Source organism: Phragmites australis, chromosome 12, assembly GCF_958298935.1.
Source record: "Phragmites australis chromosome 12, lpPhrAust1.1, whole genome shotgun sequence".
NCBI lineage: Eukaryota > Viridiplantae > Streptophyta > Magnoliopsida > Poales > Poaceae > Phragmites > Phragmites australis.
In genome coordinates this window covers 11,430,953-11,445,405 of record NC_084932.1, presented here as the reverse complement: position 1 = coordinate 11,445,405, position 14,453 = coordinate 11,430,953, and the positions used below count along the sequence as shown (strand labels likewise).

The following is a 14,453-nucleotide window of genomic DNA, read 5'->3' as shown; positions in this document are numbered from 1 at the left end:
GGGGCTAGCTGACAAGGATGACACATCAGCGAATTTGTTGACGTGGCAGGATAAGGTAGCAAGGCTGAGTTGACTGGGATTATGGTGGACACATGGCGGTTTCTGATTTGCTAGCGAAGGGGTATATTTTAGATCTAATCTTGACCTTTGATTTCAGATCGGACGGCCGGGGAAGATGTGGTGGCCGGAGTGGACGGAACCATGGCAGAGCTGAGGTTGGGCATGGCGGTGGACTCGCTGGAGTTGGCAGAAACGGCGTTCCAGCTCGCCGGTGGCAATGGTGAGCAACGAAAAAACTTCGAGACAACGAGAGGGATTCATTTGGCGGCTTACCTTGATCGGTGTGACACGGGAAGGGGGTTAGCAATGGTGGAGGCATTGGCGGCATACGAGAGCATGTTAGGGTGGTCACTTCGACGGTGGAAGAAACTTCGATGGGTGGCAACGAAGCTTGTGGGCGGCTAAGATGAAGCAATGCGGTGCGGGAGTGGTGTGGCTGCAAGATTGTCCGAGATGGTGGCAATGACAATGGCAGCGCTAGGGTTTGGGCGACTCAGCGAAATAGGGCACGGGGAGGCGGCGACTTGTGGTGAAAATGAGGCGAGGGACGCGCTCAATTGAATATATAGGCATAACTCTAGCTCTTCGTGGCACACACGCCAAGGAAGGGAAGAGTAGCAGCGCGGTTGGGTCCGAGCCGGACTTAGCTGGAGTCTAGGTCGGGAATGATGTGGAGGCGGCGCGGGCTGCCGACTGGGCCAAGGCGCAGCCCAGGCGGAATAGAGAGGGGGAGGCCTACTAATTGGCTGCCAAGGGTGCGGCCTAGGTCAGAGTGGGAGAGAGGAGAGGGAGAGATGAGCTGAGAGGGAGAGGGCTGGGGTTTTGGGCCGGTTTGGATAGGGATTAGTCCCAGCTAGGTTCCAGACATTTTGGGAATTTCAGAAATGGTAAAAGCAAATAAAAATCCAATGTGAAATGGCAAATGAGACCTATAAACCCTAAGAAAATTCCAGCAGGCTTTTAAAAACATTTAGAAGCCAATAAAAATATTTTGAGCCTATGAAAACATATTGGTACTTTGAAAATGAAATATAGCCCAAATAAATTCAAGTAAACTCCAAATATGCTCAAATAAAATCCAGAGAAATTCAACAAATCAAAATAAAACCCTAAATACCTATTAATCAGCATGAATGCATTCAAATAACTATAACCTTATTCAAATTTGAATATGAAATTTAGAAAATATGACCTTTTCCTGTTCTAATTATTTATAACATAATCTTGGAAAATTTTAGAAATTTGTGAAAACAAAAAATCAAGATGTGACAATCTCTATCTCTCAGAAGGGGATCCCCAAATGAATAGAAACTATTCGTAGGCATCTAGGATATCTTGTAAATAAGGAAGTTTCTCTCCAACAATAGAAGAAAGATTCCAAAGGATGTATGATGCCCCCTATATATGCGGAGCCTGAGGACCCTATGGAGGATAAGTTGACAAGTCATTAGAAGTAAACACACGCCTGTAGAAGCTTTGCAAGCCTTTCATAGATCAATACAATACAAACATAACGTAGGATTATTATTATAAGAGAGACTTGAACCTGTCTAAAACCTCCTCTATGTATTCCTTTGATTCGTCTAGTTGAAGTATCTCTGATCTTTTCTACAAGTTTGTAAGATCGACGGTTCACCGATCGTTGATAATTTGGTTTGGTACAATAAGACAGAGGTGGAGTAAAAGTAACATAGCTGCCTCGTACAAAGAATTGGTTGTGTTGTATAAGGCATATTGGAAAGCTTATTTTATAACATTTCTAACAGATCTGGCCCCATTGTTAGATTTATAACGAGCAAGCCATAGTCAAAACAATATGTCAGTTGTATGTTAGGTTTCATTTCTTACGTTGTAGCAAGTCCAATTCGATTTTTCAGTACTAAGCATTATATATAGTTGAGTTGATGACCTCAAACTACATTTATTGTATAACTCAGATTGCTTAACGCATCAAAGACAGTTGTAGCGCTCGTTCTTCCTATTGATTCGGCATAACTGCAATAGATGAAAACTGGGTGTTTCTTATCAAGTTCTGCATACTTTTCCGCTGGGAATTGAGGGTTTGATATCTTCTACTCGTGGTCTTGCATATTGTTCTACGAAGTGTGTTGTTGGGCAGATTTCAAAGGGGCGCAAGTCCGTGTATTGGCATGGTGATAGCCTATTGTTCGTGGGGTCTCACGATCGATCCTACATAGAAGATCAGGCACTACTGCGGGTTGATTTCTTCAAAAAAAACGAGGGAGTTTTCGCAGAAAAACAGGACACACCTGGGGATAACGTCGAAGCGACGTGGGTGGAACTGGGATCTCAACGGGGCGTCGATTCCTGTTCTGAATTTCACTATTAGTAGGCAGGGATAGGATTAATTTTTTCCTGTAGAGATTTAATGGGAGAAAAATCTCCTCAGTCGAATATAGTGGGGACAGAACGGTTTCCTGTCCCCCATCCATGTTTCCTCACGGGGTCGATTTTCCAAAATTTTTAAACTCTCTATGATCTATATATGCAAGAAACGGTCCAACTAAAATCTAACCTAGCAAAACCTGTGGAGCAGCAAACCCGTTGGCCGTCCTTCACCGTGCTAACGTAGCAGGGACGGGAAATCCGTCAGATACACATTTTCCGCGCAGGGACGGGAATAGAAAAATTTGCTCCCATAGGCAGAAATAGGAACGGAAACAGGAGAAATTTCCTCCAATTAACAGCGAGGATGGTTAATGGAAATTTCCTCGCTGCCACTCTAGGTGGAACGAACGCGAAAAAAAAAATGACAAGGTGAAGCGGCCGCGGGAGGGGGCGTGGTTTGACGCAGGTATTGAAGGTTTCCACTAGTGCTGTACTTTGTTCAACCATGACAAAGTTAAATAATAATAATAATGAGCACATTGTTAATCTAGCCATCCAATAGGTACGGTCTTCTGTATTAGTCACCTTTTTCACGTTTAAGAATGGCAAGTGTAAACACTTTGTTTTTATTTTTTCCTTTGACGCACGGCTGACCACGTTGTTAAATGGCCAATGCAAGTAGGAAATAGAGACATCGTACCAGGACGTGTTCGTACCTTGCCACACTCTGCTCTCAGCATTGATCGCCATGGAATCGGCTTCAACCAAGATACATATAATAGTACAAGGACTAGACAAATGACCATGTGTTGGTTTCGTGTCACGCGCGTTCAGTGTATTATAAGACGGTGGCCGTGCCAGTCAAAAGCGCGGTACGTATGGGCACCACCAGCCACCAGGGTTGTCCTCTCGCTTGTGAACCAGACGGCCCTCGGACGCAGCTCCACGGGCAGTGAATTCTTTGAGTCTCGTGTCCCTGATGTTGCCGTCCGTCAGCGCCGCTGAAGAGTATGTCCGGCCGCCGCCGCGACCGCCCGTGGTCATTGTTGAGCACGACAAGCCGGCATCCCATCCTCAACAGGTGCGCAGTTTGATTGCGATTTGGCAGAGTGCTGAGTTCGGAAGGACTTGCAATTCTTTTGTTTCGCCTAGCCATTGCCCTTGCACTATCTTGGTTTTGGGATTTTGGGCTTTCTTGCATGCATCTCAGCGTAAATGGCCAGCTCTTAGGTAAATGTGGTTGCTGTTTTTGCCTTGCAATTTTGGTTGCATCAGCTGCACATTTCAACCGTGGGAGCGAGCAGCATGAGGATTTCGTGGGTCACCGAGGACCGGAGCGCGCAGTCCGTGGTGGACTACGGGATATCACCGGGAAAATACACGGCTTCCGAGACGGGCTACCACACCACGTACCAGTTCTTATCCTACAAATCCGGCGCCATACACCACGTCACCATCGGCCCGCTCGAGCCAAGCACGACTTACTACTACCGGTGCGGTAAGGCCGGCGATGAGTTCAGCCTCCGGACTCCTCCGGCCACCCTGCCCATCGAGTTCATTATCATCGGTCAGTAGCTATTCTTGTTGCATTCAGAGAGTTCAGTAGCGGTACTGGCAGCTGAGACATGGGCTGGGTATGTCGTCGTGATGCGCGTGTGCCGCACTTTACTGCAACGCAGGTGACGTGGGGCAGACGGGATGGACGGCGTCCACGTTGTCCCACATCGGCGCCGCCGGCTACGACATCCTGCTGCTCCCAGGCGACCTGTCCTACGCGGACACTAGGCAGGAGCTGTGGGACTTGTGGGGGCGGCTGGTGCAGCCGCTGGCGAGCTCACGGCCGTGGATGGTGACGGCGGGCAACCACGAGAGGGAGACGCTGCGCGAACCCAAGCTGCGCCGATTCGTTGCCTACAACTCGCGGTGGCGCATGCCGCACGAGGAGAGCGGCTCGCGCTCCAACCTCTACTACTCCTTCGACGCGGCCGCCGGCGCGGTGCACGTCGTGATGCTGGGATCGTACACGGAATTTGAGGAGGGGTCGGAGCAGCACGCCTGGCTGGAGAGGGACCTGGCGGCGGTGGACAGGCGGAGGACGCCGTGGCTGGTGGTGCTGATGCACGTGCCGTGGTACAGCACCAACAGGTCGCACCAGGGCGAGGGCGAGAGCATGCGCAGGGCCATGGAGCGCCTGCTCTACAAGGCGCACGTCGACGTCGTCTTCGCCGCCCACATCCATGCCTACGAGCGCTTTGTAAGTACACTGCACTGTGCATTTCCAAAATAACTTGTTTGTATCAATTCATTATTCAAACTATTCAATTTGACGAATTATTGCTTGGCTTGATTTGTTTCAATCAGACGAGGATTTTCGACAATGAGGCCGACAGCCAGGGCCCGATGTACATCACGATTGGCGACGGAGGTAACAGTAATGCTCACAAGTATGTGACCAGTGTGTTTATCTCAAACGATAGATTCGCATGCTCGTTTGCATTTCTCGTTTCGTAGTGCTGTAACAGTGTGATGTTTTTTGTTGTGAAGGTTCATCGGTGACCACAAGTCAGCGCACCTGTCGATGTTCCGGGAGGCAAGCTTCGGACACGGACTGCTGAGGATCGTGAATGAGACGAGCGCCGTCTGGACATGGCACAGCAACGACGACGAATACACAACAATCCGCGACGAGGTGTGGCTGAAAAGTTTGGCCAGCGCAGAATCGGCCCTACCAACAAACGCCGGTCGTCACACCGAGGAGTTGTAGGCGGATATGCGTGGGAAAACGATCGAATTCGTATGTTTTTTTTTTTTTTGTAGTAGAGCATGTGATCGTGTTTCGTGCAACAATTTAATCCGGTTGTCAGACCTCGAAACATGGGTGGTCATTCATGACCAGATCGTCACGTTGTTCTAATGCTCACTCAGGAACTTGGCTCAAATGTGAACAACACTCACCATCTCTTCAGCGATCTTAGGCCCTCTTTGTAACAAAAGAATAGAAAATAGAGGAATTTGACAAAACAAAAAAAAAAGATACACGAACTAGTTGTCAAACAGAGGAATGGAAAAACATAAGAAATACATAGGAGAATAGTTTGGAATGCATGAATGGTTAATATAGGAAACTTAATTTTAGTGGGTCTCACAAAGTAAAGAAAAGGAATAAATCTATTTTACTCTATTGAACTATCACGTTTATTCAGACAACTCGTGAACTTTTAAATCATCTATTTTACTCTCCCGAACTATCAATACCGTCCATTTTACCTTCGAAGTGGTTTCTCTCAGTGATTTTGATGACATGGTGGCGGTTTCACCACGTGGTAGTCATAGTCAATGTGTCCAGTCAGCATGCTGATATCAGTTTTAGAAAATTTAAAAATATAGCACGCTGACTGGACACGCTGACTAGAATTGCTGTGTGGCAAAACCGCCACCACGTCATCAAAACTACCGAGAAAAACCACTTCGAAGGTAAAATAGATGGTATTGATAGTTCGGAGGAGTAAAATGGATAGTTTAAAAATTCAAAAAATTATTCGAACAAACGTAATAGTTCGAAGAGTAAAATAGACTTATTCCTTAAAAAAAATAAGGAGGCAGCCACGCATCTCTTGGCTTTAATCTAACCCTCGGTCAGCATGGCCTTCGCGACTAACATGTCGACCCAAATACTGTGGGTCCCAACTACTGTGAGAAGAAACAAAAGGGCTCAACCGTTCTTTTCCCATCCACTCCATCTCGTCTCCAGCATTGTTCTTGTTAAGAAACCGTTATTATTGGGTGTAGTTCAGCAATCTCTCAAGAGAATAATTGCAAAAAGGAGATACAAGCGTAGGGGAAAAGCTGTCTATTCTTTATTCATCTATTTTCTATGTGTTACAATGAGGGTCTCCCCCCGTATATAAAGAATCAAAAAACTTCTAAGAGTTGGATTTCAATCCTACTAGGATTCAGGACGGGCCCACTTCAATACATAACCTGTTAGGTTTCCTAACACTCCCCTTAGGCACTTCTCGCGGAATGCATGTCTCATCAAAACTCCCCAAAAACTCAGTGGGAAAAATTAGGAGAAAGAGTACATAGCTCGCGATATGGTCACACGAATTGCCTCATTAAAACCTTGCCATGAGAAACTTCAGGAAAACTCATATAAGGCAAAAAGAGTACAATTCACCCAAATGCTTCAAGTAATCTTCATGATTAACCTTGGGTACTTAATCTTCTTGACTAAGATTTAATTCTTAATATCGGTATTATGTGAAAATTCTCCCCCTGAAATATGCAACTCTCTAAGCCTCATCATCCCAATGCCACGAACACATCTTTCAAAACTAGATATAGGGAGACACTTAGTGAACAAATCTGCAAGATTCTCACACGACTTGGTATGCATTACCTTTATTTCGTTCATCTTATGCAATTCATGAGCATAAAAGAACTTGGGGTTGATATGCGTCGTTAAGTTGCTTTTCACATATCCCGTTTGCACTTGTGCGACACATGCAGCATTATTTTCATAGATATTGGTATGGGTGTCAGTAGTGTTCAAGCCACATGACTGCTAGACGTGATTGATCACTCTTCTAAGCTATGCGCATTCTCGTGCGGCTTCATATAGAGCTATTATTTCCGAGTGGTTCGTCGAAGTCGATACAAGACTTTGCTTCGACGATTTTCAGGATGTTGCAATTCCACCACATAAGAAAACATAGCCAGTCTGTGATTTCGCTGTATGCGGGTCTGACAGGTACCCAGCATCCGTGTATCCAACAAGACTTAGATCCTGATTCTTTCTACAGAACAGGCCCATATCCTTGCTACCTTGCAAGTAGCGCAGAATATCCTTCAAGCCCTTCCAGTGTCTTTTAGTGGACTCTGCACTGTATCGTACAAGTAGGTTTACTGCAAACGCTATGTTTGGCCTAGTGCAATTAGTCAGATACATCAGCGCACCTATTGCACTTAAGTATGGGAATTCCGGTCCCAATACTTCCTCCCCCTCTTCTCTAGGTCTATAAGGATCTTGATCTGCTTGTAATGATCTTTCGACCATGGGGGTTTTAGCGGGAAATGATTTATCAAAACCAAACCGCTCTAACACTTTCTGAGTGTAGTTTGATTGATGTACAAAGATTCCATCTTCTATATGCTCTAGCTGCAGGCCTAAGCAGAATTTGGTTTTACCCAAATCTTTCATTTCGAATTCAGACTTCAGGTATGAACTTGCTTCTTCAATATCTTCTTTTGTACCGATGATATTCAGATCATCTACATATACAGATATTATGCAAAATCCATTCTGGGACCTTCTATACACAGAGACAATCTGTGCTATTTGTGTAGCCTCGTTTTTCAAGAAATTTACTTAAACGATTGTACCACATCCTACCTGACTGTTTCAACCCATACAGCGACTTCTTCAATTGTACGCTATAAAGGTGTCTATTTCCTCTATCCTGATTTGGCAATGGTATTCCTTCAGGTACCTTCATATAAATGTCTGAATCTAGGCTCCCATAAAGATATGTGGCCACAACATCCATCAACTTCATTTTCAACTCTAGGTTGACTGCCATCGAGATTAAATATCTAAAGGTAATTCTACCCATCACCGGGGAATAGGTTTCTTCATAATCAACGCCTGGTCATTGAGTGAAACCTTGCGCCACTAGTCGTGCTTTGTATCTCACAATTTCATTTCTTTCATTCCTCTTACGAACAAAGATCCACTTGTATCCCACTGGTTTGATGTGGGGAGGTGTGCGGCATACTGGCCCAAAGACCTCTCTTTTGTTCAGGGACAACAATTCTGCTGTTATTGCCTTCTGCCAGTCTTTCCAATCTGACCTCATTCTACATTCAGCGAGCGATACAGGCTCAGGGTCATGATCTATGACTGTGGCAATTTTGTTTGCGAAGTATGTGTCGACTATCGTGGTTGCTCTATTCCAGGATTCCCCTGAATTCACATAGTTTATTGCTATTTCATCATGGGCTGCACTTTCAGGTGCTTCTTCATCTTGCTCTTCATGATTTCTTACTATTAGAGCAAAGTCCTTTAGTTTACCAGTGTCGATTTTAGTGCACGCATTTTCGTTGGTTTCTTCCTACGTGGGAAGATTCAAATCTGGTATGCCTACTTTCTGAGGTTCCATACCATCGCCAGGTCTCAACTGGCGCCCCTTCTTTTTTCTTTGGGGCACTTTTGTGATCGGCTGTGGTAAGCTCTCATTTCCCACTTTCGCCAGACGTCTCCGGCTATTTGGGACTTGAGTAACCGGATTTCTTGTCCTTTTATTATTTTTCAGAGCTCCTAGGACAAGATGATGGGTACCTTCTTTTGGTACTTCCACCCTCTCCGGTGCATTGCGTGCAGGCACATGCAACTTAGTCATGCTCTTCAAATCACAAAAATGATCAGGCAGATTGTTTGCTAATTTCTGTAAGTCGATGATTTTCTGTACTTCATCATTTGCTTCACTAGTGCGAGGATCATGTGCCGCAATTCCTTCAGCCTGCCATATAATTTCCCGGCATTTCTCATCTAAGGGTTTATTTCCTCCCCCTAATGACGGAAAATTATTTTCATCAAAAATGCAGTCAGCGAAGCGGGCCGTATGCAAATTTTCAGTTGCTGGTTCTAAGTATCAAATTATGGATGCAGTCTCATAACCGACATAGATTCCAACTTTCCGCAAAGGCCCCATAGCAGTCTGCTGTGGCGGCGGTATCGGCACATAAACCATACATCCAAATTTGCGTAAATGGGAAATCTTTGGGATCACCCCTTGCACTAGTTGCATAGGTGAATGGATGTTGTAGGAGGAGGGTCTGTAATTAATGAGGGCAGCTGTATGCAAGACTGCGTGTCCCCAACATGTAGCAGGCAAATTACAGTGCTGCAACAACGGTCTAGCAATGAACTTTATTCTCTTGATCAGTGCTTCAGCTAGTCCATTCTGGGTGTGGACATGCGGTATAGAATATTCAACTTTAATCCCCATACCAGTGCAATAATCATCGAACGCTTTTGAAGTAAATTCTCAAGCGTTGTCCATTCTAATAGACTTCACTCGATGATCCGAAAAATTATTCCTGATTTGTATGATCTACGAGATCAACTTTGCAAAGGCGTGGTTACGGGTAGATAATAAACATACATGCGACCACTTCGAGGACGCGTCTATTAACACCATAAAGTACCGAAACAGGCCAGAAAGCGGCTGAATAGGACCACAGATATCCCCCTGGATTCTGTCCAGGAATGCAGGGATTTCATCCTGTACCTTCAAAACAGATGGTCTCACTATTAATTTCCCAGTAGCACATGCAGGGCATACAAAATCTTCATGATTCGGGAAATTCTTCACATTTATGCCATGACCTTGTGAGTTAGTAATTATGTTCCTCATCATTCTAAGGCCAGGGTGACCTAATCTATCATGCCATAGGGAGAATAATTCCGCACTACGGAATACAGTCTTTAAGGTAGTGAACACTTCAGGTGCCTAATACTAGTGTAGTACAAGCCACTTCTCATGGAGGGAAGTTTTTCTAATATTCTTTCTTCACTATCACGCTTAGTGATGTATAAGTACTCCCTATCATCTTCTTCACCAATTTCTACATGGAAACCGTTAGCGCGAATGCCTTTAAAACTTAAGAGATTCCTTGTAGATTCAGGGTATAGCAATGCTTCTTCAATGTGCAAAGTAGTTCTCATAGGTAGTGTGACTGTGGCTCTTCCAGATCCAACTATGCATTTATCACTACCAGTGATAGTCATCACATTTTCAGAGCTATTTCTGATAGAATGGAAATACTTCTTTTCTCTTAAGATTGTATTTGTGGTTCCACTATCCACAATACACACTTTCTCCATGCGGGCACCACACATATTCTATAAATAAAGCATTCAATCATTCACATGCAAGAAGGTAGCACAAAGACTAAATACTTTATATATACTATCGAAAAATTATTTGCAGCTAAGATCCGCTCTTCTAGAGCTTACATTTATTCAATCCTCCTAAATTCGGCAATTAACTAAATAAATGGCTAATTACTCTAATTCTAGATAGAGTCTGCGAAACATCTGGCCACTTCATCTTCAATGGCTTTGTTTTCCGCTTCATTCATTTCGGCATCTACTATGGCAGTGGAAGAGGGCAAAGTAGAGGTCTCCGCATCCTCTATCGGGAGGTCTTTTACAGTCATTACAAGAGCATCATCAACTTCCATGTGAGATGCATCCCTTTCAACTTCGACTGCTTTGTCCTCTTCCATCCCCGCTGCAATGGTGAGGTGTGCTTCTGGCTGCTCTTTCTTCTTCTTCCGGAATGCTTCCACAACATGCTTAGGTGCTTTGCAGATGCGGGACCAATGGCCCCAAACACCGCACTTAAAGCATGTCTGGTTCTGCTCACCATAAGGCTTGACTTTTTTCTTTGTCTTGCCATTATCATCACTAGGCTTTACTTTGCCTGTCACCACTTTCTTTCCTCCCTTCTCCCGCTTCTTATTGCGGATCTTGCGTGCTTTGAAAGAGAGTTGATTGAGTTCTAGTCCACTGCTCCTTCCTTGCGGCTGGGATAAGAAGTTCTTGTTTATGACTTCGTCATGAACTTCATTGAGTTGCAACACATCAATCAATTCTGAATAGTTCTTGTAATTCGATTGACGGTGATTGCGTGCAGATTCTGCCGTATTCGGGTGGAAAGTGGAGAGAGTCTTCTCAATTTTCTCCTCTTCTGTGATCTCTTTCCCACAGAGACACGGTAGTGTGCATATACGATGCAGCGCGGAGTTGTACTCTCTGACATGCTTAAAGTCACAGAAACGGAGCTGGACCCATTCTTTCTCTGCTAGAGGCTTGATGGTGTACTTAAGGTGCTCAAAACACTCCTTCAGTGCGTCTCATAGTGCCTTAGCGCTGGTCATTGCCATGTACTCATCCTTCAAAGTGGGAGAGAGATGACGGCGGAGAAAATGAAGTGCTTGATCATTCTCATCCTCCGTGGGAACAATTGTACTACTTGTTCCCAGGCCAATTGCAGCGTAGAGCCTTTTTGCTCCCAGTACAATCCGAATATCCGATGCCCAAGTGAGATAGTTGCGGTCATCAGCACTCAGCTCAATGAACTCCTTGTTCGTGATGCCAGCCATCTACATATTTAAATGATGCAAGTATTACAACCAGTAAAATTGCTTGCTAAATTGGATTGCTGCAATTTTTTGATATTTTCTATGCTATATTACTAAATTTAAACGTATTACAGATAATTTAAACAGTAACAATAACATAGAAATAAATATTGCATGCATAATGGCTAAAACATATGCAAAAATCAAATTTAGACGTACTTTTATGAAGAAAAAGTATTCTCGGGGTTTTCTGCAAAGTACTAGAGTTTATACACAAAATTCCAGAATTTGCGTAATTTTCAAAAACCATAGAGTCTAATTTGCGAAATTTCTACATGCCCTTTTTTTTTTTTCCAATTTCGGCCCCTTCATATTGTTTCTAGTCAGCCCATCTGTATTCTCCCTTCTCTTATTCTGATCGGCCGGTCCAGCCCAAAGCTCCTAGTTAGGCTGATTTGGACTGGCCTGATCCATCATCGTCCATTGCCCCCAGCTAGGGATTCTAATCCTGCTTGCCTCTGTTGACTGAGAGGCGAAGCCGGTAGCTCGCGTGCGGGTGTGGTTGCTGGTCGGGTGCACGGCAGGTGACGGCCCGACTGCCTACAGGCGGCACAACGCGCGGAGCAGCAGGGCGCAGCACAGCAGCTGGTCAAGGTGGCCTTCAGGCTGTCGTCATGCGTAGGGGCACCGGCTCTTGGAAGCTTGCAGGGCCGTTGCAGGGGCGCACAGGCAGCAAGGACGGTGTCACTGCAGGGCTGCGTGTTAAACATGCACTATAGGGCAGCAGGATGTGTAGCAAGGACAACGGCATGGCACATCAACATGGGCTTCTGGCTGGTAAATTACCTGCTGGTGCGACACATGGCCATAGGGAGCACGGCAGCAAGGATGCATGTGCTGGGTTCTATGATGGCAGCAAGGACCTGGCGTGTAGCAAGTGCATCGGCTTGGAAGGCCTATGGCCGATTCGGTGCGTGCACAATTGGGCAAGGTGGGACTATAAGGGGGGGGGGGCGTACTTGGCAGTCTGCAGGACGCACGCAGCAAGATTTGGTGGTAAAGCAGCGCGACACGTGTAGCAACTTGAGGCGTTGGCCTGTAGGACATCTGGCCGATTAGTGTGTGCGCAGCAGACAAGGGCACATTGCCCTGCAGCAGCACTACGGCTGAAGGCCGGCCTGTCATCATCGGCGGCAGACAGATCGGCTTCGGGCCGATGGAGGCGATGATAGAGAATCAATTTACTGTTTCATACATATGGTGCACGCTACTGTTTATGCAAGATTTCAGATCTATTTTGATGCAAAACAGTAGAGGCTAGGGTACGTATCAAATCGATCGTACCTTTCAATTCTTGCGAATAATTCGTGCCGCGTAGGGCATATAGGCTAGGCTAAGGACCTGCCCGCTTGACGATGATGTCGATACAGTGCAGATCGGTCGTAGGCAGATTCGTTCCGCTAGCTTGATCTCCGGCAGAGCTTCGTGCTGATAACGTGTTGAGAAACTGCTACTACCGGGTGTAGTCCAGCAATCCCTCAAGAGAATAATTACAAAAAGAAGACACAAGTATAGGGGAAAAGCTGTCTATTCTTTATTCATCTGTTTTCTGTGTGTTATAATGAGGGGCCTCCTTCCGTATATAAAGAAAAAAAAACCTAAGAGTTGGATTTCAATCCTACTAAGATTCGAAACGGATCCACTTCAATACGTAACCTGTTAGGTTTCCTAACAGTTCTGATGTCCTCATCCGTTTCTTTGCTGTGTATCATTCTTAACAGAATCCAATCCAGCGAAGAGCAGAAGCAGGTGGGCCAGGTCGCCAGGACGCGGAAGGAGCAGACCGATGCCGGAAAGGCAACGCATCCTCGAATAGCGACGGCGGTCGACCAGATGGGAGAGCCATGGGACAACGATGTTTGCAGCAGACCAGATTCTTCATGCGACGTGCTTCATGTTCTTTCCTTTCTTCTTCACACACTGCGTCGCTGCCTGGGCATCCGCGAAGGAAGAGAAACCAAGAGATCGGAGTGTATTTTTGGCTTCCCATGAAATCAGCATAGCTACAGTATTCCAGAGGAAAGAAATCTATTGTTCCTTCGTTCCAAACACTGCTACAGTTAAAATTCCTATAGGAAAGAGATTTCTGTGCTTTCCCTGTGAAAATTCTTTGATCCAAACATATCCTGAAATTTTGATTAAATAAGAAAACAAGAGAAGGAATACAGAAGCATATATCTCGCGTCGATGACCAATCAATACCTAAACTAATCAATAAATTAGGACCATTGAGAGAAAAAATAAAGAAATATACCTTTCCTTTTACGTATTCCCCACAGGCTATGTCTTGGAGTCGTGGTGTGCACGTATAGGCTACAATTGAAGTTTTGTCTCCAAATGTAAGTTGAGTGACAAATCAAATTGAAATGTTTGATTGGCATAAACTTGTTTGGTTGCATTGGCTAACTAAAGTTTGAATTGGAGAAGACTATTTTAAAGTCCAAAAAATTATGTCTCACTGAAACATCTAGTGTGTAGATTTTTAACCACAACGGATAGTCTGATGTTACGGTGAAGTGAGCACTGAAGTATTTTCAGTGCTGAAGTAGAAATGGAAGCAAACATCGGATGGTTCGACGATAGACTTAGAGAGCGCTGGAGTATTTTCTACAGAGATGAGATTTTTAGTGCCAAGTTTGAATATATACACCGGATGTTTCGGTGCTGAGTTTGTGAATATCGGAGAATACGCCAGACCTTTAATTGCAGAGATATTGCAGAAGGGTTGTTCAGTGGATTGGCACACGTTGGATTATCCGGTGATGGACATGAGATTATCGGAAGATTCCACCGGACCTTTTCTTGCAGAGAGCAAAATTTTCCTGAAATAGATAGTG

The 14,453-nt window shown here is 45.0% G+C and overlaps 1 protein-coding gene across 1 annotated transcript; it reads left to right on the top strand.

The window, feature by feature from the left end:
* The first annotated feature begins 3,293 nt into the window (after nucleotides 1-3,293).
* Nucleotides 3,294-5,216, top strand: LOC133887138 (purple acid phosphatase 22-like). The gene is made up of 5 exons (XM_062327078.1): nucleotides 3,294-3,490; nucleotides 3,685-3,976; nucleotides 4,089-4,663; nucleotides 4,771-4,853; nucleotides 4,954-5,216. Exons 1-5 carry the CDS (start codon nucleotides 3,389-3,391, stop codon nucleotides 5,171-5,173), a joined length of 1,272 nt encoding a protein of 423 aa, XP_062183062.1. The 5' UTR covers nucleotides 3,294-3,388; the 3' UTR covers nucleotides 5,174-5,216.
* Nucleotides 5,217-14,453: the final 9,237 nt, after the last annotated feature.